This window comes from Temnothorax americanus, unplaced genomic scaffold (genome assembly GCF_048541705.1).
Source record: "Temnothorax americanus isolate GAGA-0224 unplaced genomic scaffold, ASM4854170v1 Scaffold29, whole genome shotgun sequence".
NCBI classification, from domain to species: domain Eukaryota; kingdom Metazoa; phylum Arthropoda; class Insecta; order Hymenoptera; family Formicidae; genus Temnothorax; species Temnothorax americanus.
Genome location: NW_027509432.1, coordinates 1,250,793 through 1,273,415, shown reverse-complemented (window position 1 = coordinate 1,273,415; position 22,623 = coordinate 1,250,793). Strand labels below are relative to the sequence as shown.

Here is a 22,623-nt window from a genome sequence, read left to right as displayed (position 1 = left end):
TCCATTCCCTGGAATGGACAGCCCCTCGCGACCGCGCGAGTATAACGAGTGCCCGGCGATATACCGCTCTGTATAAATGTCTCACTCGTACTCCTAAACTCATATCTATTACACAAGAGAAACGAATATTACATTATTACTACATCTCACGCTAATCCTATATATAAATATAAGCCACGTATTTTATGAATCCTATGACCCTTATATTGCATTATACCGCTTTCCGGGCTGCTCTTGGTCGTCCCCTGAATGCCGGCGTTACCGTAACTGCCCGCACAATGCGTTAATTATATATCCCTATTAGCGGTGCTCCCGAGCGACGCCGCAATTCTCCACGCGCCAATACGGAATTGTCGTTCCAAATATCGCGTATATTGTCCGCCAAGCGTATATATGTGGGGTACGGGACGAGAGACATTCGGTATATACTCGCGCCGAAAGCGCGGGCACGCGCGCGTCGCCCAACGTAGGGCACTCGCGGGCACTCACTACGTCACTGAGGGGACGTTCGTATTATCGCTCGGACACCCAATTGCCGCCTCGAGAGAATTCCCGAGCGGAAACGCTCGCTGTGCTGTGCCGGGTAGAGAAGGGTATTAACCCCTCTAAACCGGTTGTCAAATCCTCTCCTTTGTGAACGCGAAAAGGCAGCGTGACGCGACGTCGGATGTATTATGTAATTCACAATGATTTACCGCTGATACGTTTCAGTTTGATCTAATTCTACGCGGATAGATAATCCTTTAAAAAACAGGATTCAGTAACACAGAACATATATAGGACTAACTATAATTAGTGACTACTCGTTTACATTGTAGCATGCACGTGTACCTAACGATATAATTTATAACACTTTGTACGTTGCAATTAAATGATTTTGTAAGCAGCAGTACGCGCGCGAGTAATGAAGTAGGAGTTTCACTTCTGACCTTTGCGTGATAGATATGAATAAAAATATATATATAACTATCGTCTGAGAGAACTGAGGAAAGGATTCGAGTCCTTGCACGTGGAATAACAAATAGGGTATTCGAAGATCGAAGATTTCTTCTCGCTCCGTTTCGATCCTTTCTCATCAATCCCGAAGAGCTCGCGAGTCAATTTCATGAGTACCCGTGGTGCAATTTGCACTCTCCGCCGGCCGGCTGCAGCTGTTTGTGTGTGCGTAATGCCGGGGCCACTAAGGCGGCCCAACCCTTGTGGACTTTTGTATCGATTACCCATCGGTTGGGCGAGGTTTCGCCCCGGCGACGGGGCAGCCGTATTAGCGCAAATATTCTCGCGCGTTAATTGGAGCGATCGGCCGCCGATCGGCGATTATCACGTATCGCGTACGCAAAATAATTTCACGGCGTGTCACGTTAAAACACCATTGCGCCTACGATCCGGGGAGATAGAATAGATTTATTCTGACGCGATGCACCGAGAGATAAATTTCTTATATAAACGACGATATTTATTATAAAACGTATATCTAATTAAGTCTAGAATTAAATGAGACTAAAATTTCATAAATCCTCAGTGTGTCATGTGTTATTTGACAATGTTATTTCGTGAGAACCATTGTACGGTATATTTATTTTTCTCAGACATTCTTAAATGTTTTTTATTCAAAATTTGAATTAAAATATTGTATATATACAATCTAAAAAAAATCAAATGACAAAGTAATTTTATACTAGTAAAAATTTTGCTCCGTATATAGTATAGACAGACTTCAATTCAAATCAAAAGGGGAGAAAAGAGAAGTAACAACGTGTCAAAAGACTGAATCCCGTTAGATTCCAGCGCGTTCATCTGCAGAGTTAATATAACATACAACGCATTCTGACGCACACACATATACAAGACTGTCTAGACGGTTTCTAAACGTAGTCAAGATTGGTCACACACCGTTAGCTCTTTCGTAAAATTATTCACGATATTTCGATATTACCATAATTCGCCTGCTCGCGTACCATCAAATATTTGTGTGGATATAAGTAAGCCCCGCATAAAACGGTCACTTTACCATTCTAAATTTCGCTCGCCATCTGCAAGTCAAAAGTGTGCTCAAAGGCTTACGACGCTCAACGCCTCGGCGAGGTGCATAAAAATGCACACGAATATTTTGCATTTAAGAATCGTTCTCGACACCTCCCCTCTCCCACATGTTTTCCGTTTTTCCCCCCAATAACTAATCGTTATTTTTAAACGTAACATGATATCTCCTCTTGAAATTTTTGCTCAAGATAATTTGTATTAAATTTTCGCAAAATGCTTATAAACATATTTAAATCGCAAGTTCATCTTTTTCGACTTTGATAACGTCATTAAATTTCGCCGGTGACGATAAGTCATGAATCTACAACTGGAAGAGAATGCTGTAACTTGTATAGTTTTCCGTGGCATTGTGGCTATGTGGCATTTTATATAAGTGTTTATGAGTTGATTGATGTTATAATGGAAAACTTATCAAACAAGTGGATTAAAATTGCATTTATACACATATTTCTACAAACCGCAATTATGAATTCGACATTCAATCATTTTTATTTTTACAGATAGGGCATCTATCAAATTATTTTAATGCAGATTCTAGAATACTTAATATCTTTTAACATCGGCGAAATATATATTTGACATTTTTATTATCAAAATTTCTATAAAATGTTCACGACTAAAGAGCAATTTGAAATGTATGCTCAAGTAAAATTGGAGTGTAGAGAGTTAATTGCGCTTGTACTCAGTTTCATCCACCGAGGGTCGTTTCTCCTCCGAATAATCCACGGTGATTCGTAATTCGCGCTTCGCGAAATTTCACCGTGTTTCCACACATATGTAAATCGGGGACCGTAATACCTGGGACAGGTTACGACACCCGGTGGGCCAACCAGTTTTACTTACGCGGAACAGTGGCTGAACATCGACGTCGCCAGCATCCGCCTTTACCCGAGAATATCACGAAGAGTAGCACGCGGAATCCACGAAGAAACGAAGGAATGCAAATGCAGCTGCGAAACACAGCTACACGGTTTCGCGTGTTAGTCTCTTTGTCTCTTTCTACTGTGTGTTACATAAAAAAAAATAGAATCCGCCGCGCGTTTGCCTTCGAGCTTTCTTCCTTTTATTCCGTATGTCATGCTTACGAGTAAATAATACGTATATTGTTTTATACGTATGTGCATATACCGAGTGTTTTAGAATTATCTCTCATCAGTACTAGATATTAAGAATATAAATCAAAAGAGAATAAAAATATATACAAACATTTTACGAAAAAAGATTGCGTTTAACGTACACACTGATAATTAGATCAACGGGATTTACGTTAGTTTATTTATCATAGAAACGAGGAATTTTTCCAGCAACAAGCTTAATATTTTTGAGGACCTTCTTTATGTTTGAAACGGTTATTATCACGAAATGTGCCGTACATGAAAATATTTTTTACATTTTGCTGCTCTGCCGTCCCTTCTCAAACAAAGCTAATTTCATTAATTGTGAAAAATACGCGTTGAAAGCACAGTCACATTTTAACATCCTTCCTATGATCCTCTATAATTGCAGTCAACTTGAAAAAAGTTATATGACACACGTGCATATACACGTATATGCACAAGCTCATTTTCACAACATAGCGATCATAAACGGATATAATAATTCAGAATCACAGGTATAAAATAATTTAATAGATACAAGCGGGTCGGTGCATGTGACCTATTTATCGTTGCTATTACCGCGTAATCATAAGCCGCTTAATTATCCGCGTAATAGTGGTAGTCCTAGTAGCGGTAACAGTAACGGTACTAATAATAGTTACGGCGATAATGATTTTAACGATAACGAATTTAATTAATGCGAATGCGAGGATACCTTATGTATAGCGATGCACCTCTTCATTATTACGTTGACACGTTTCAATCTTGCGTTCCCGAAAATTCACATAGATGAAGTATCGATACAAATAGCAAACAAAACAGCAAGATAAATCTTTTTTTTTTCTATGTAAAAATAATAAAATGCCTAAAAGTATCTAACGTGGACAACAAGTAATAAATTCCAGGTATGTCATTACAATATTTTTCTCTATAACGGTAAAGAGAAATACTCTAAACTTGACGTTATGTCAAAGTATGTATAATAGGTACATAATTACGCATTATCTTAAAACCGACGGCTCGTTATTACCGATTTATATTATTCTCTTCGCCGGATCTCAAACCTCATAAACCGCCGACAATTCTCTTCGTACGCAACCCGTAAACTTAAGACGTGCAATTTGCTAGGTAAAAAGTGACGCATGAAGGAGCCAAGAAATGCAGCGTTTCCGCGGAATGTTTTTCGTTTTTAGAGTCTTGTACCAGGGACATCACCTCGTCATTAACGCGCGAACCTTCGGCATTAACACTCCTCGCTAATGACAGTCAGCGTGCATGCGCGCTGCCAGTGGCAGAGGTAGCGGTGCGGCATAGCGTGCACGCAAGTCTGTATACAGATGCATTCGCTGCAAGTGGGCTGCCCGGCAGGCCGCCACGGTATAAGCCGATTATCCACCTAAATACGAAGCCAGAGCGATGCATGTGGCTTAAATTGATGTTGTTTCTCGCTGCGGCCACCTTCTTTCTGCCATGGATTTTTGCCGCTCTCATCTCATATTACTATACGTTTGATAGAAAAGTGTGAATGTTTTTTTCAAACGTTTGTTTCTTAATGAAATATCAGTTATACCGACACTGTGCGTTTTTTGTAGCGGTTTTCTTTCGGATGAAACGGAAAGGAGTCTTTGCCGGTATTATAGTATTAAGTCGTTTCGGATAGGCGAATATATACAGTCGTATATTACCCTCGGGGATCATGTGCAATACTTTATTCGATAATATATCACAAAACGAAACATTCTTAGCCGTTATTATATCATACGCACACAATTTCAAGACGTAAAATCAAATGTGTGTGCGCATTGTTTATTAATATAAATTATATTTCACATAAAATATAAAACTAGTTAAAAATCTTTTGTTTCAAGGTATTTATATTGATCACTGCAATATTAATAAGATTAAATCTGACAAAATGGATATCGCCATAGTATCGGTATATGATATGTGAATATGTGATATTGAACTTTAATCCGCAATTGTGTACCATCAATGTTATTAAATTTTGTTTGTAGTTTTGAATACGCGCGTAGTTTTTGTATATTCCGGAATATCCATCTCAATATACTAAAACCACTCTTTTTCCCTTTTACTTCTCGTACTTCTTCATTCATCGATCATCCATTATCGCATTTTGTGTATTCGCACACTCGCATACCTTTTCATGAAAACAGACACACGTATGCACACACGTGTTTCTCAGAGTTTGCGGAACAACACGAGATTTCTCGATGGCGGATGCGCGCGCGCAGATTATATAACGACCAACCATGTGCGGCTAATTACTTTATGCGATGGTCTAAAAAACGGGCGAAAAAGGGAGCTAAATGAAAGAGTAACGAACAAAATAACCGAATTCGCGCTCGCCGTGAGAGATACGCTGCTTGAAGGCAGCTTTTACCACATGAAAAAATCGCACCCGTGTGCGCGCGTTTCGTTTTGATGCCATACTGCTTATCCAAGGCGAGAGCGCGTCAAATATTATTTTTTCTTTTACATCGTGCGGTTCAACCGCGTGTCATTACTAAATATCCTACTCAATAATTACTCAGAGCGATGCAAATTGTTATAAATTAATTCCACGATTGTTAACAATTTTTTATAATAATTTCTAAAATTCTGACGAATAAAAAAAAATCTCAAAAAATATTTAATAAAACGTAGAAATTTTCTATTCACGTTGAATACAATTGAATAATTCACATGTCACGCATAGTACACTAGTCACTGTATAAAATGCATTAAAACGCGCAGTAAATAATACAGAAATTGATGTATCGCGTTCCATTATTATCAAGTTTGGAATGTGTAATGATTGTAATAGGGCGAGAATTTATGATTTCGTCGCGAGAAATGTGCCATTCGAACTGCATATAGGGCGCAATAATGACACGAAAAGATGAGTTACAAGATACGTTGGAAACAACCTTCAACAAAAAGTGGCTTTTGCGAGAACGCTTTTGATTTATCGTCTCAGCGACCGCAAGCGGTTTAGAAACGGCAAGAAAAAGTTTCGTACGGCATACACGTATGGCGTCATCCACGGGTACACCGCGTCTAATCGAAATCTATTCTGACGCCAGGCAAACAGTATAAGACCTCCTCGGCTCATCGAACATATTGCAACCTCACGCTTCGACAATGCCAATGCAATACTTGGAATACAATGCGGAAGAACTGGGCTTCCAAGGCGGACGGATTGCACGCCGGAATCACTATAAGTTTTCAGAGTTCACAAAGCTGAAGAAGAGACAGAGGGCAAAGGGAAACATATTTATTAAGTATAAAGAAAAATATTTATGTTGTAAACAAAAATGTAAGACAAAAGTTAAAAGAAATGCTTATCACATCGTGAGCTAGGTCCTTTTAAAGCAAGTTAATACGTATAAAATAAACATGAACAACAGTAAACATCGATAAAGTTGTTATAGACGTAATGAGTTATGCAACATTAAGGAAAAATGAAAGAGAGAAATGAAGAAAGTAATGTCTTCTGCATGACTGATGTTGTTTAAATATTCGAAAAAGAAGTTTTTCAGTTTTTCGCAAAATTCTAACAAATTCACAGGAACAAAATAATACCATTTCTCGTCTACCCTTTGATATCAAACGTTCAGTATTACTTTTGATACCTCACGTATCACAAGTCATTCTGAATGTTTGCAAAAGAACCAAAGGTGTAGTGAGAACAAATGATGAATCGCAATGAAAAGTTGGTCGATGCAAGGACTTACAGCGTTCAACGGTGTGCCTGACGAAAGAAGAAAAAGAAGAAGAAGAAGAAGAAGAAGAAGAAGAAAAAGGAGGAAGATGAGAAGGGAAGTCAGGGTTGGAGCAAAAGGGGAGAGGAGGCACTCCAATTTTTCCGTAGGCGGGATTTTGAAACCTGTTTGAGCGCTTTGAAATCTAGAGAAATAAAAGAGCCGAGGCCAAAGCTGGGCGAGCACGTTTAGGGGAGACCGGGGAAGATGAGGAGGAAGAGCGGCGGCTACCGAAGGGACGAGGAGCCGAAGGAGGCGCACGGAATACACGAAGGATGGGCCGACAGGCCAAGAGAGAAGTCCGGCAAAAAGTAGTTCGCCGTTCATACACGCACCGCGATTCTTCTCGTTCGTCCGTTCGTTCGTTCCTTCCATTCTTATTCTTCTTATTCCCCTTCTTCCCCGTCCTATTCTTTCTTCCTCTTTTATCGTCGTTACGCGGTTGGCTCCAGCCTCCTTCGACGTTTCTACACGAGGAATGTGCCATCAAGTTGAGACTTACGAACAGAATTATACTGCGCACGCCTAATATATCGGATTGTCACTCGCGCGATCCCGTCTCGATTGTTTCTTTGATTGCGAGCTAATTTCGAGAGCTAAGCTCCTCCTGAGAAGCCATAAACGCGCGTGGCCGCGCATTGAGTGGTTAGTAATGGGTGTTAATTACGTGCAATTATATTGCGTATGTGCGCGTAGGATATATTGATCGGCGACGATTAGCTATTCACGGCAGATGCGCGTCTCCGTCTTTAAGCTATTAGCTATTCCCTTATCATCGAATATTATCGTTTAGTACGTTATGCATTAGAAATACGGAATTCAGAAGTTTGTCCTAAAACGATAATTTTGAGAAAGACTGAGTCCAAGTTCAAAACATAGCGTTTCTTGAAAAAATGATTATGAATATCGTATATGGGCATATGTCATGTAGACCATTCAGAGAGAAAAACTATTCTTTGAATACCAAGCTGAAACATGAAAAGTGGAATGAAGGAGGATGTGTTTCATTAAAGATTTTCGATTTTCTGAATATATCTTTTTCTCGGATATTTTTTGTACGATAAAAAATTCATATCTGCTGAACTCGTTACAGACATTATAGATAGACTGTCAAAACAGAAAATTATTTCAATTTCAAAAAATGTCTTAGATACATAATTGTATTAAGACATTTTTATATTAATATTTTTTATATTCTATATTTCAGTATAATTACTGAAGTTACTTATGGAATAGATAACAGACACCGTTTTCTAAAAAAAAAAAAAAACGCTTATGCTGCTTTCAACATCGATCTCACTGTCACCGAAGGAGAGTCTTACGCTTGTCAGAAAGTGACTTAATAGCTCGCTCACAATCAAAACGACGCGACGCGGCCACCTGACGCACTGCGTGCACATTTCCACGCTTAAGTACGCGTCGCTCCGTAACACTCGGTGCGGCAATTACCGACGTCGCCGGTGATATTTTTAGACGGTCATTGACAGTCTCGTTTATAGTCCAGGAAATCGCGATGCGGCGTCTCCGGCTTTTACACGATAAGCGACGATCTCGCGAAGTAGGTCGCGAAGTAGGATCATTTGTGCGTAGCTTGGGAACCGTGAGCTCGTTGACCGAGGCCTTAATCGGAGACAAAGTGATCTATGAATCTAACACCCGACAGACACGCGCGCTCATTTTTACCCACGAATCGGGTCGCACAGATTCGATGCGTCTCGTTAGAGAGAATCAGCGAGCGGCACCCCGCTACGAGTTCGTTTCGTGAATGGCACGCATTTACGAATGTGAGAAATGCAATTGTGCACGCACATGCTAATTTAAATTATTGCCGATAAGACACTTGTAATTGCTCATCTAGTTTGCCACATCCAAAATAGATGCACCATCAAACGATTTATAAAAAAAAATAGGTTTTGTCTTAAAGTAAATTAATTAAAGTAAATAATTTGAATAATACACTTAGAGAGTTACTTAAAATATTGTTTGGCAACTTGAGTTCTTATTAAATGAAAATATCATTTTTGTTCCATAATTAGTGTTCATGTTATTAATTAAAACTAAAATTCTCAAAGAAATTGTTAACATTATCCTAGAAATATACTATTCGAAATGAATGATAAAGAAAGTTTTGTCTTTGCTTGCCACACCTTCGCTCTCTACTGAAAACTATGCTGAATAAATAAATAAATGAAGCAACCGAAGCTTCGCTGTTTATCTCGTGCAGAAGTTTCGTCGGACCGAGAGCATCCACCCGGTCGTACAAAAGGTCCTCGCGATGTCACCATAGAGACGAGTCGTAAGATCGTAAAAAGTTGCGCACCGGCGATATAAAGCGTTTAATGCGCGACTCTTGAAATTCTATTTGCACCGGCGATGCCTGCCACCTCTGCATTGGCTTTTGCGTAGAAAGTTCGTGCAGGTATGGCAGTTTAGCGTGCCGAAACATCTTAGCGATGACGTCTCGCTCACCTTTCTCTTTGCACTTTTTCATTCCTCTTTCCCTTAAAAATAATAGGTTTGTTTTTAAAGAAAAGATTCTCCAAATATCAGCTGTTATTTGTAGCATCTTTTCCGCGATAGTTATCTCTATGTCAAGGATATGCATAGAGTTCTCTGTGAAATTGGAAAGCGTCCCGTTTTCAGGATTTTGATATAATTACCAGATACAGTTCTGATTCTATGTTTAAAGTTTTAAAGTTTTTGATATAAAGGTCTATTACATTTCTTTATAAAATTTAATTATAAGACATTGATTAATATCTTGTTTAGCACCTAAAGTCTTAAAACAATAAGTCTTAAATATTTCGAACCACATACAATCGAAATTCTGACAAGATATATTTGCAAGTAAGATTTAACGACAAATCACAAGAGTAGCCGATAGAATTCGTAAAATTCTTCACCGAATTCTAATGAAATTTGAAACTCTCTCCGATTACGTCGTATCGCGTTTTAATGTTAATTAGACTGAATGGAGTTCGTTTTATGTAACTTGAGGGATTAAGGATTCCCGAAAGGATATTTCGAAATTGCGCAGTTTAGCGGGACGAGTGTAATGAAGAGTGCATCTTCTCCCGCGGGGTACATTGGCGAATAAATATCCGCTGCAAAACAAGTCGCGATACATTTCCGCGGTGTATTTTTACGAGAGATTTTTTTTAAAGGTGCCAAATAATTCCGTTGTCGCAAACCGCGTGTGCCATTTCGGTCGATAAAAAGTATATAACAACGATAAAAATTATTACAGCGCGGTCAAACGTTGTTTCTGCGACGTAATCAATTATCGTCAGCTCTTTCGCGCCGCTAACTGTATTATGTATGTGCGACGTATTGAATTACCAAAAAATGGTGAAAAATGTACGCCACGTGGACAGCGAGATGGAAAAATTTACCGTGAAATATACGAATAATGGGCACAACATGCGAAATGGTGTGCGTATATAGACACGCTCGTCGGAACGCACCCGATAGACTTTTTGCACCTATGCCATGCGCTTTTCGCGCGCGATTTTATCATAACGCATATCGTCACTATGTTTTACACATGCATTCGCTAATTGATTCAAATTGACTCGTTTTCAGTCAACTATACAGTTGGCGCCGAGCCACACAACAAATATGTACATACACAAAAATGTAGCAATATACTAATATAAAATATATATATAAATCGTCGACACGGGCATATATATTTATCGAGTTATTATATTAGATTAATGCCAGAACTGCCAGACCGTCAAATTACTGATATTGACAAATATACGAAATGTTGTTTTTTCGTTAAATATCCGTTTCTTTTCGAAAAATTACATATACAGACAGACAAATTTTTTTACATCTCTACTGAAAAATAATTTTCAGTTAAATTTTGATAAAATATTTTTAAAATTTGTTACATATATTTTTTAAGTTATTATTTTATACGTGCTAAATATGTTTTTCGCAGACAACTACACATATGTAACTTTTCTCTGTCAATGTACATATTTCATGAACATATTTGTCAGAATTTCGAAAGATATGTAGCATATACATTTTAAACCATATATCGATAGGATAGATATGCGTTTTTACTCTAAGTTCCTTTAGAATAATCGAACTAATCGAAAAGAATAAATTGTAGTGATATTCATATTGTATAAGCATCGAGAGAAAAATAAGCGGAGAGAAAAATAAAAAAGAATTGATTTTAGCGCTGTAACGTTCATAAATTAATTTTGTTCCCATTTTCCTGCTCACAATCAGTATCCATAATTTAATCAAACTTTAATCAAGCAGAAACTTTTGCGATAAAAATTGTTGTAGGACCAATATTAAATTTCATAAAATCAGAGTATCATTCATTTATGCATCTGGCTAAATGAGCAAGTAGGTCGATAATATGTTTAAAACAAGCACGAGTTTTCGTAAAAGTATTTGATTTTATCGAACTTAAACCAAGATTGCATTTATTCGATGTATTTTTGATAAAATCTTTGTATAAACGTGGAAAATTGAAAATCGAATATATTCTCGTGTTAATTAAACTTTTTTTCATCATAAAAAGATAACTTTTTTTATTGGGAATTCCTCCCTACTGTCTTTTCCGGTAATAATTTGCCGCAATTACGAACAATTGCACGTTTGTAATGCATATTCCGTGAAAACGAGAGCAGAAACGTTTCCCGATCTACTTCTATCTCGTTTCAGACGAAAAGGGATGACAGCGAGGGACGATATCAGAACGACGCCGACGGAGAGGATGAAGTGTCACGAGGGTAGGAAGATCGAAGGCCTCCTGATCGCTTGCGAGTGGAAGCAACCAGGAGCGGATATTAAGGTCTCACAGAAACAGGTTCACGATCTGGTCGATGAAATTGGAATCCCAACGGTATGGCTCTCTCGTAGAGTCTTATCACGGTAATATACGCGATCGCGCCGGACAGAAGAGCAAAGTAAAGAAGGAACGCCTCGTCGTAAATATCACGGTAACGAATCGAGAACTGCCGAGCTCTCGGGACGATCGTTGCGTTACCGCGCGACGTTATGATCGACATCCATCTTCTGATGCGACTTATTTCCACTTATGGGTTATATAAAGAGTTGGACGGTAAAGTGGTGTGTACGTCAGTTCTTATGAGAAAAAAAGAATTAAATGTGTTTTTACACTATACTTGCAACAGCTCTAATAAACGTGCAAATATCTCAGAAGAAAGCAAAATTACCTTATTTCGTATTAAATTATACGTATTATTTCGATCGTGTAATATTTCTCTTTGTATAAGCCATTAATTAATCTTTCCTGTTCATTTACAAATCGCGTTAACAGATCTCGGGTCAACCCTTTGCTAATAGAAATGTCGGAATATCGGTGATATCTAACCGGGAATTATCGCGGCCATGTTTCACTCAGCTCCGTTAGGTAAAACAAATGTCCCCACTTAGCAAGCGAAAATTTTATGCCGGTGTTGGCTCTACGCGCGACAATCCCGTCCCCGAAGACGATCTCTTCCGGCGCGCGGAAGATGAAAACTCTCAATGTTGGCCCGCAAAAATGTCGATCGCACGTCGCCATTAATTTTCCCTGCCGTTCCGTGCGTCGCGCTGGCCACTCAGATGCTCTCTTTTCAGCCCCAGCATTCTTTCTCTGCTCCTCTCCTCCGCTTTGGGATCCTACTGCCGACCGTGTTGCTTTAGGTCAGTGCCGTCTCTCCGCTGCCACCGCCATCCCTCTTTCTTCCTTCTCGAATCCGACTATGTTGCTCCGTTGCTCCGACGAGAAGAAACGAAGGAAGGAGGATAGGTAGGTAGATAGGTAGAGCAAAAGGGCTAAGGCAGAGGGAATATACGAAGAAGGGAGAGAAAAAGAAAGACAGAGAGAGAGAGAGAGAGAGAGAGAGAGAGAGAGAGAGAGAACTCTAACGAGCGGTTTAAGGAGGGATAAGAAAACCGCCGGTTGGTGCTTGGTTCGTTCCGGAGAGTTCTTTAACTCTTGCACGACTTTTTGGGCCAACTAGACCTTCTGTCTATCGCCTATCTCTCTCATACCACTCTAATCGCTCTTCGTCAAATTCATCTCCGTCTACCTCGCCGTGACTATCCTGTCTTCGATCTATTTCCAACCTATTCTTTTGCCGTCCTATTTTCTTTTGTAATTAGAGAACATAAATAAAAGCTTTAGTTTTCGCTATCCTGTTCCATTTATATCAAATATGTATGTGAGTCTTGTCTTTATTCTTATTTTTTTATTATTCCTAAATTAGATTGTATTTCCCACTTAATCAAAAATGTATATACGCACACTATCAGTTAGAAAAATGTCTATAATATATATGTATATATATATATAATATATCAATGTGTGTATGTGAGTATTCACAGTATTTTTGTGTTGCGCTCGAATCCATGAGTTCGCTAAGCCGAAATGACTATGCGGCTCAGTCATCTCTACAGGAGCCGGACCATCCTCAGAGGATCACCCATCTGGCGCCCTCTCTTGTTCGGAGTGTCTCTCGAGGAGCGAGAGAAACGAGACAAGGCATCCTCTCTTCGTCCCCGTGTCCTTTCCTCCTACGTCGCGCCCTTCTCGTCTCCCTGTGTCGCGCACCGCCGATCGTACGCCCGATTGGGTTCGAGTAATTCGCCGGAGAGCCGGGGGATAATGCGAATAACGCCGAGATAAGCTGCGTACCGTCCAAACGTGCTTTCGATATCTCTCTCTTTCTCAACGTCACTTGAAATTTTGCCAACAGCGCGACGCTTCGCGATAAAGGATTTGGTCATCGATATGTCGATACTAGAAAGTTATATAAATTTCTTGAGAAATTACATGGCGTGTAAAAGGCGATATAATCTTTCAAACATCGCTTAGACACAATTTTAACTTTTATTTCTTGTAACTGTTTTGTTTCTGTAACTCAAATGTGTACGGTGATGGTTGTTCGGTTTTAATGCCGATATAAGATTCGACAATATTTTTATAAATATTTATTAATTATTTTTAAAAAATCTGTCATGGTATATATAGATATCGCGCGCAAGTAATACTTAAATAGGTAAAAACGCGATATACCATTTTTATATTAGCCAGCTCTATTCCTGGAGCAGCACGCGAAGGGTATTGTACCTTCGGGGATTTCACAGATTTGGGGATTATACGTGCCTAGAATTTACATTTGGTTATGCGATCGCTTTCTCGCTGACCACGCAAAAGCAAAGCCGTTTTGTGAGGATTACGTTTCTAGAAAAGTCCGAGCGATTAAACATATATGAGCGCCGTGAGATAAACGGCGATGTTAATCCATATTAATACAACGGGATTTTGGAATGTAACGTACAACAAATAAGAGTATTATCGCTCTCTTTATATACGAAATTTCTTTCTGCAACCGTTGACTAGTAGTTTCTGCTTAAAATAAGATATTTCACTACAAGAACAGTGAATTATTGATTATATGTCAAATGCAATTTCGCCTTACGAGTATCTTTTCGTAAGTCATAAGTACGTTTTCCGCGAGATCATTTAGATAAAATATGCGGGCATCGCAAACCGTTCCAGTTTCCAATGAAGGCTATCCTTTACGTAGAAATTTGCATCTCTGTGGTTAATCGAAATATGAAATTAAAAATATAGAAATATTAATCTATTTCCTAATAACAATGGAAAAAGCGGAATTAATTTATATCGATGTTCAAGTTTGTTTTTCACAAATAAATCATAAAATTGCTCTTCGTCTCAAAGTTCCAAGAGTGCATCAATCATCAAAATGTAACATAAAATAACGACTATATTCGAAGCAAGTAAATTAAGTGAAAATGAAGTTAACGAATAACAAATCTGTATGTAATAATATTTTCTTTCTGCATAATACGATTTGTAGTCAGAAGAAACGGAATTGCAATTTCTATGACGTCCTAAAATCTCTTGATTTTAATATGTGTCAGCTCCTTTTCGAGCATTGTATGACATTTAAATATTGAAACTCACATCACACATAAAGGGTGATAAATCGTCTTGAATTTACAGATTAATAAGACTGTTCGAACTTAAAATAGATTGCAACGGTCATAAATGTTGCATTTTTCACAAAATGCAATACTACGTAATAAATACATGTTAATACAAGCATATTTATACCAATGTACTTTGTGCGCAATATTCTGAAGAAGTTAGTTCTAATTTTGTAATTTAAGCGAAATTTAAGTAAAGAAGAAATATATAGAAGAGAAAAATGTGTGTGTGTGTGTGGACTTATCTAGTTATACCAAGAAGTCTCGTTAATTGCACGCACGCACATAATTTACTTTGGTTGCAACTAGTAGCTATCTCTTTCCCTATTAGTTTTCGAGGTTGCGGCGTGACGCGATATTAGCTTTCTTCTCTCGATTTGGCTCTTTAGCAACTTGCTAAGTTCAATTTGGTGGCGCATCTCTCGTCCCCTCAGTGGACGCTTGCTCGCCAAGTGCGGTACGTGAATCTCTCCTCCATTACACGATGTCGAAACTGCGCTAAATTACAGCTTCAAAACCGAAGAGCCGTGCGCCATCGAGTGAATGGTCGAGGTGCAAGCGAGGGAAAAAGGAAAGATTTAAAGAGTTCCTTCGCGCCATTGGCACAACTGCCGTAAGTGCTCTAGGTCCTGAAGTTAACGCGAGCAACGTCGAACATGTGATCAGTTAGAGACTAGTTGAAAATTAGACGACTCTCTGGCAAAGTGCGTTGAGAAAATGAAACAAAGAACCATTTTGGCAGCAGTGAGAAAACTTTTAGATAAAAATTGAAGACATTTAAGTATAAATGAAGTAAAATCAAATTAGTTACTTATTGTAATAATGTGCCATTTTTTATATTAATTTATATTTTTTTCTACAGATCAAAATATGTAAAAAAAATGTATATTATATATAAAATATAAACGTTCACACGCGAGGTGCATGCGTAAAAATTAGGCCGGTATCTCTATATCTTTCAAACACGAACAAACGACATTATAGAAACAAATTTTCGACATTGTTCAGTGGATTCATTATCCACGAAGTTAGGTCTCGACAACAACTGTTAGCCGACGGTGGTGGTTGAAGGCGTTGATAGTTGCGGTTGATGACTAGAATAGCGCATACTGGTAGCAGCTGTCATTACCCAGAGGCAAGCTTGCTCGTGACTAATCCTGCATGCCGATTCACCGTAACCTAGCCTACGAACCTGCCTCTATACGTACATATACATACACACGATTAACGTGCTAGGTTACCCTAGGTTGTCATCCCGCCGCAAGGAAACCAAATCGATAGCGCGCGTGCTACGCGTAAGCGACCCAGTAACGCGATATCCGCTTGGCTTCTATCTCGTAAACAATCGAAATTTTTCCAAATACCCCTCTAAGACATGCAATTTGAACGAATTTTGTAAAAGTATTGTCTCCGATTATCTAATTCCAACGTAACGATAACAATTGCCTTGCCTTATTATAGCTCGGCAGCTTCTGTTCGAAAATTACTTCGAGATTAACTAGATATTCGAAGATTCTTTGCACGTATTTTAAACCTTAAACAAAATTAAACAAAATCTCAGACGCTTAGTAATCCGTTTATTTTAATATCAAAAGTAGTTTCAGGTAATGTTTTAACACTTTTAGATGCTTAGATTCTGTAACATTTTAAATTTGTGGAACATATAGACACCGCATTAATTAAAGTTGTTCTTACGCAAATAGCACGAAGCTGTATCAATTATGCAACTGAAAATCTCCGTTAACTTTTTTCATATTACATTGATAATAACGAAGAATAATTTAAGAATTTAGTAGCGAGTGTCGAATACGAGGGCACATGCAATACTTCCCAAAATATGTAGATTTGTTTTCTAATTGAAATAGATTTCATTCGACGATTTTGTTGAACGCGTTTGTTCGTAGACGTGAAAATCGTGATATGTCGAGAGAGAGAAGGTGCTGTCGGGGAGCAAAAATAACCGTCTTTTTCTTTCTTGGAAAAGTTTCTACTTTTCCCCATCTCGGTGAGCGTGACTATAAGATAATGAGTGAAAAATACAAAAGTTACGTGAGCACAAATTATGCATCATCTTTTGGTCATACGAGGAAGAAGGTATTTGATAACAAAACCTTGCTCCCCTTGCTTACGTTTACGTTTTATTGACCACATTATTTGTTTTTTCATACGAGACTCTCTCGCTGGCACCGAAGATTGCAATCCTATAAAATGATTTGACGCACAAAGTTAAATTTGTTATGTGTAATACGAGTAGAAATTGTATATAGTCTATAAAAATTATATCCAAGGATATAACAACTCCAAGGATGTAACAAATTTAAATGGACGAGTCGTCTCATTGATAATACATATGCTTAATTAATGCGACAAGTATTATTAAAAAATATTGGATAATTAGTAGGTTATACTCTATCTGGTTATTAGTAGCATTATAGGTGCTTAAGCGAAAAAAAGTGTAAATAAACTCGCTGTAAATATTAGCGTTGCGGGGGATAAATGGATATTATTTATACAGCGACCTGATAGCAGGCTATATAAAAGCGATTTATAAAAAAAAAGATCTTCACGCCGTAGCATCCAACACTGCACGCGCGATGGTGCAAAGACAAAGTACCTTCCCACTTCGAAACCTCGTGTTCTCCGAAGAAACGCCCTGAAAGAAACCTCTTCCGCCCGCCTAAGCGCGCTCTTTATCACGAAGAAAAATGTTTATTACGTAAACAATAACGGCCGGCGGCGTGATGCAAAGTGCTGGCAAGATAAAAAATAGTATCATAAGGTTCGACGACAGATTTCCGTATAATGCGAATTAGTTCCGATGTAAACACGCGGCACAACAGCGTTTCCGGCGCGTCGATGATGCCCCACTGCAAACAGAGTATACATTTTTTATGTCGGGTTATAACACTAAAATAGGAAGTCATGTTTAAGGGTGTTTTTTCTTTAAACAAGAGAAAAAGTTGTTTTTTTTTTCAAAATTTTTGGATAGAAGAATAAAGCGTGGAGATAAAATAGATTTTATTTGACAAATTTCTTTTGAATGCGTTTTTGCTCGTAGATGTGAAATTCGTGATATGTCAAGAAAGGTGTTGTCGGCGAGCGAAAACCATCTTTTTCTTTCTTGGGAAAGAAGTCTCATTGCGAGATATCAAGATTCTATTCTCCACGATGGAAATCGCATGGCGGGTGTATTGGGAAGCCTAAAAGCGAAATTAATTTCTGAGAGTCCGTTCCAGGAACTCGCCCGCTTGCCATCGACTAAAATGTCCTCTTCGCCGAAAGCTTATCGCTCCGCGAAATTCAGTCGCGTGCTCGCACTCGTGTACCCGCGTTAGCGACCGCCTGCAGCGGGTGGTGCGCCCGTCTGCGACTGCACCACACGTATACGCGTAGCAGAGACGCGCGCGCGCGCGTGCTCACGTTCACACGTACTTACATTCACGCACGTATACACGCGATCGTAACGGATGGACACACGGCCGCAATGCACACGCTATCGATCCGCGTTTTTGCGCGGTATGTCAACTCGTTACCGGACGTTGATCGAAGAGCGCAAGGTACACAATTACGCGCGGCGAGGCTCTGGCGCACCGAGAAGAGGAGAATCGCCGAAGAGTTTCGCCTTTCCGTTGCGCGTAAAGCCGCTCTTGTATATACGGACGGAATTGAGCGATACGCACGTACCGCGTTGAAGCCGAATGATAAACGGGCCACAGACACAGAGAAACGTTGTTCTAGATCGGAGATAAGTTACTCTAAACCCATATTGCAGATGCTTTAATAATATTCAATTCTTTGGTAACAAAATTATAAAGAAATGTCCGATCGAGGCTCCAATATGAGATACGGTAATGTTCGTTATTCGTACAAAACCGTTCTAATTTCTCTCCGATATCACAGCGCGCGAGATAGAACGAGAGCTAGGACGAATCAGCGCGTCCGCGGGAACATCCGGAGAAGGTAAAGCTCATCGCACCGCCAGAACGGCCTTTTTTCCCCGCATCAAACGACTCGTTGGGAATGGTAATATTAGCCCGACGTTTTCCCGCTGATTTGACTTTAATATCGGTAAAGAGACGATATTCATTTCCGTAGCCGCGAGCAAAGAGCGCAATGAAAATATTGCGTTACATTCGCCGGCACGGTATTACCGGGCGGAAAGAAAAAGCGGGAAAGACTCCTTAGAACATTGTATGGCAGCATACGTACTTTAAACGACGAAGGGAGGAAAAAATATGTCAACCGCGCGGCACACAGCCGAGGTAAAGCGGATTACATTACGCGCTGGAAATATCTCAACCAACGGCGGAGAGGAGAAGGCGTATAGGAGCAGGAGGAGCGAAAGAAGACGGATTCGCGGTAGAAACGTTACCCAAGTAAATGAGGGAAAGGAAAATACATTGAAACTCGAAGAGCTAGCGTCCGCTGAATTTTCCGGCTGAATTATATAATGTTGCGCGACGTGTGCCAAAAAAGTACGACGAGTCCTTCGTCGATCCTGCCGCAAAGCCGCTATGCAAATTATGCGTCTCTCACTTTTGATCGCTCGAACATTATCTCGCGTTTAGTCATCTAGAATGTAATTGACGTGTCGATAGACGCTGCTTAAATCGCGCTGACTACATTAAATTTCTATTTAATCTTAATTTATTGAATTAGTTAATTTTATATATGAAATTTTTATTCCAAGAAGAAAATATCAGTACTGGAAGTACTGGAAGTAGTAAATATACTGGAGAAGTGATTAATCTATAATCTCTATTGATTAAATCAAATATTAATTGAAACATTGTTTTTCATTTTAAACTTTGGTGTATCTTTTAACATTTAATCCTCAACTATCAATTCGCATTTCCTTTGTCGGCGATACAATGTCGCATACGTATAATACGATAATCGATTTCGAGGTAACTACGAAACAGCATAAGTAAGGTAGCGGCTAACTATACGCGCTATAAGTTAATTCCTAGTTTCATACTAAGAAATTCTCTTCTCGTTCGTTGTGTCACTCGCGGCGTGGAAGGTTAAGCTGTTGCACGGCGGATTATCGATCCGCGGCGGAAAAAAGGCTGTTGCAATGCGTCCTATTTTAGGCTGCGAGCGAACGAGGCTTCGCGCCGCGCGTTGTTCGGTTTGATTCTCTTCTCATTGCAATCGACCGCGCCGGACCTCACTTCGTCAATTCTTTATGCAACGTTTCAATGGCCAGTCACAAGCGCGACCAAATACCCACATGTCCGTGTTACACACGTGTACAATGTACAACGCGACACGTTTAAAATAATTCACTAAAAAATATTCGAATAGGAAAAATATTAAGCGAATAAACGACAATAAAAGAGTGTGCATAACAGTATTTGCTGTTGTTTCATTGTTTCCTTATGGTTTGTATTTCGAACTTTACACGAGATATTTTACAAGAAGAGTGTATCAACTGTCAGAAGCATTTAATTTCTGATAAACTTAACGATGACTTTTTGTAATCAACAATAAAAATATGGTCATAGGTGAACATTTGATAACAATTGAAATTAAGTGTGTTTGTTGTAATAGTTTGTAAACTTACATTCAATTTTTCGAGCACTGTACTATATTCTCTTGTATATACATCTCGATTCTATTCTCTTTTCATTTATCTTTTTTACATTTTTACTTTTTATATTTATTCAAATATCTTATTAATGCACAACACACTAAAATACATATGCAAATTATTTTAATGCTTCGCCAACAGCCACGCCAAAATCAAAAATAAACTCACAACGACAAAATTTCATGTCGAAATGAAATCGCAGCTAGAAAGTACTTAATCATTTTTTTCTGCGAGATACTGGAACAATAACCAACTGATTTAGCGATATTAACTCGGGAGCAAAACGGGGAGTGCGGCATGCGAAACGACTCGCATAACATCATCATCCCGCACGCACACCCGTAGCCGCATGCTTCGACAAAACTTTCGCCGCAAATTCTCGCATTTCTCCCTCTTTCTCTCGCTCACTCGACATCATTGCGGTTCCCCCTTCGAGAGAGGCCGATATGGACGTTCGGCCCAACGCGACCTACCCCAAAATCGTCCGTTATAGGCCTTCTCACAGGCGGCCCGACGCGCCACGCGCGCAATTTTCGTTCACGGACGAAACTTTCGCCGTTACCGCATCCGGCCCGAACCTTCCTTACGAGATACGAGGTTGCGTGGCCACTTCTGGCATAATAATTGTCTGACGCGTAATATACGGTACAGTCCCGACAGTGATGGCACCGAGTGCCAGGTCTCCTTGTGCACGACTGAAATTGACTCGCGAGAAAGTATTAAATTTCAAATGACTAAAATTTTACAGCGTGCATATTTGGTTTATGCAATTCCTGTTTAAAGCAATTAAAATGAATTTTGTTAACTCTCATTGAAAATCTGTCAAAGTATGCCCCTGAATTGAGAGAGACTCAAATATTAAATGTAAAATACGAAGTATTAAATGAGAAAATCAAGTATATACTCTCTCAATATATATGCTCAACGATAATTTTTTGTATAAAGTATCTTATATGTTCCTAATTAAACGCAATACCACGAAAATTGATCTTAATTGTATTCGGCTCAATGTGATGATTGCAAGAATAAAGAATTATCAAATTGCAAAAAATGTATATTAGTATGTTTTTATCATTAAAAAAAAAAAACATAAAAAAGGAAAAATTATAATATAGAATATGCTAAATGAAAAGTATTTACATAAACAGGCTAACAATATTACATCAAATTCTATTATAAAATATTATTTTTCATGTTTTCTATCATTTTATTTGCCAAACCGATAAAAGAGCGTACTTTTAAAATTTAAAATTTATGTCTTTTTATTTATTTTTCACGAGTTTCATATTTTATAATAATACAGATACAAAATTATTTTAATTAAATGTAAAATGTGAAAAAATTTAAATACATTACGTTCAATAGGTTCAAATTGAAACATATTAATAATACGGGAAAAATATGTAATACAGATATCGTTTTTCTATTGAAATTTGGATATTTTGCACATCGATACTTTTAATTATAGAATGATGTAACGTAAATATAAGTCTACATTTCGATATATTGACATACAAAGATAGCCCGATTCAACTGATGTTGGCACAACTTCTTGTAAGTTAATATTGACATAATTTGGCTTAATGCAAAACCTAGACGCCGCGTAACAGTTGGTATTTGCTTTTCTTCCATATGTATTTACCATACTGCGCGTTGACTTTATCGCTTTGCCGTGAAAAAATGTCGAACAGGATTGACGGAAGAATCGCGCGTAAGCTTTTCATTAAACCGACGGACATGAGAAATATTTTAAATGTACTTGGAGGTTAATATTTATTTAAATCCTCGCATGTTTCTCTCATGCGATATGGAAATCTGTGCTTATTAACTCGCAGCGAGATGAAATCGAGATCACTGTTATCACGACTAATTGCGAAAAACCGACGCGACGATTCGTGGGAAAATATATCTGGAAATTTTAGTGGAGAATTTATTTATTCAAATATCTTTAATAACATATAATATCAAAAAAATGTTTTCTTCTCTCAAAGCAGCTTAGAAACAATAGTCATGTATGTCAGTATTTGTGATTAGCTGAAGATTTTAATTATAAAGAATCTCGTTTTGGCCACGTTTTGGGCCACGATATTGTAAGCTAATGATCAATTTTATAAGCGAGGTTCTTTTTTACTGTGTGTGA

The 22,623-nt window shown here is 38.6% G+C and overlaps 2 protein-coding genes across 5 annotated transcripts in view; one reads left to right on the top strand and one right to left on the bottom strand.

Annotated features, from left to right (window-relative positions):
* The window catches only part of LOC143899987 (uncharacterized), a 236,175-nt gene extending 223,114 nt beyond the window's left edge, over positions 1-13,061 (top strand). For 2 of the 4 annotated variants that reach the window (XR_013257650.1, XR_013257652.1), the window contains exon 2: positions 11,591-13,061. Coding sequence is in view for 1 of the 4 variants with exons in the window: in XM_077410863.1 (XP_077266989.1) it covers positions 11,591-11,804 (214 nt within the window). In the remaining 3 variants the exon portion in view is untranslated. The remainder of the gene's footprint in view (positions 1-11,590) is intronic. The other 2 variants (XR_013257651.1, XM_077410863.1) reach the window with 2 other exon arrangements.
* LOC143899985 (uncharacterized) overlaps positions 1-22,623 on the bottom strand; it is a 172,231-nt gene that overhangs the window by 115,450 nt on the left and 34,158 nt on the right. The window lies entirely within an intron of this gene.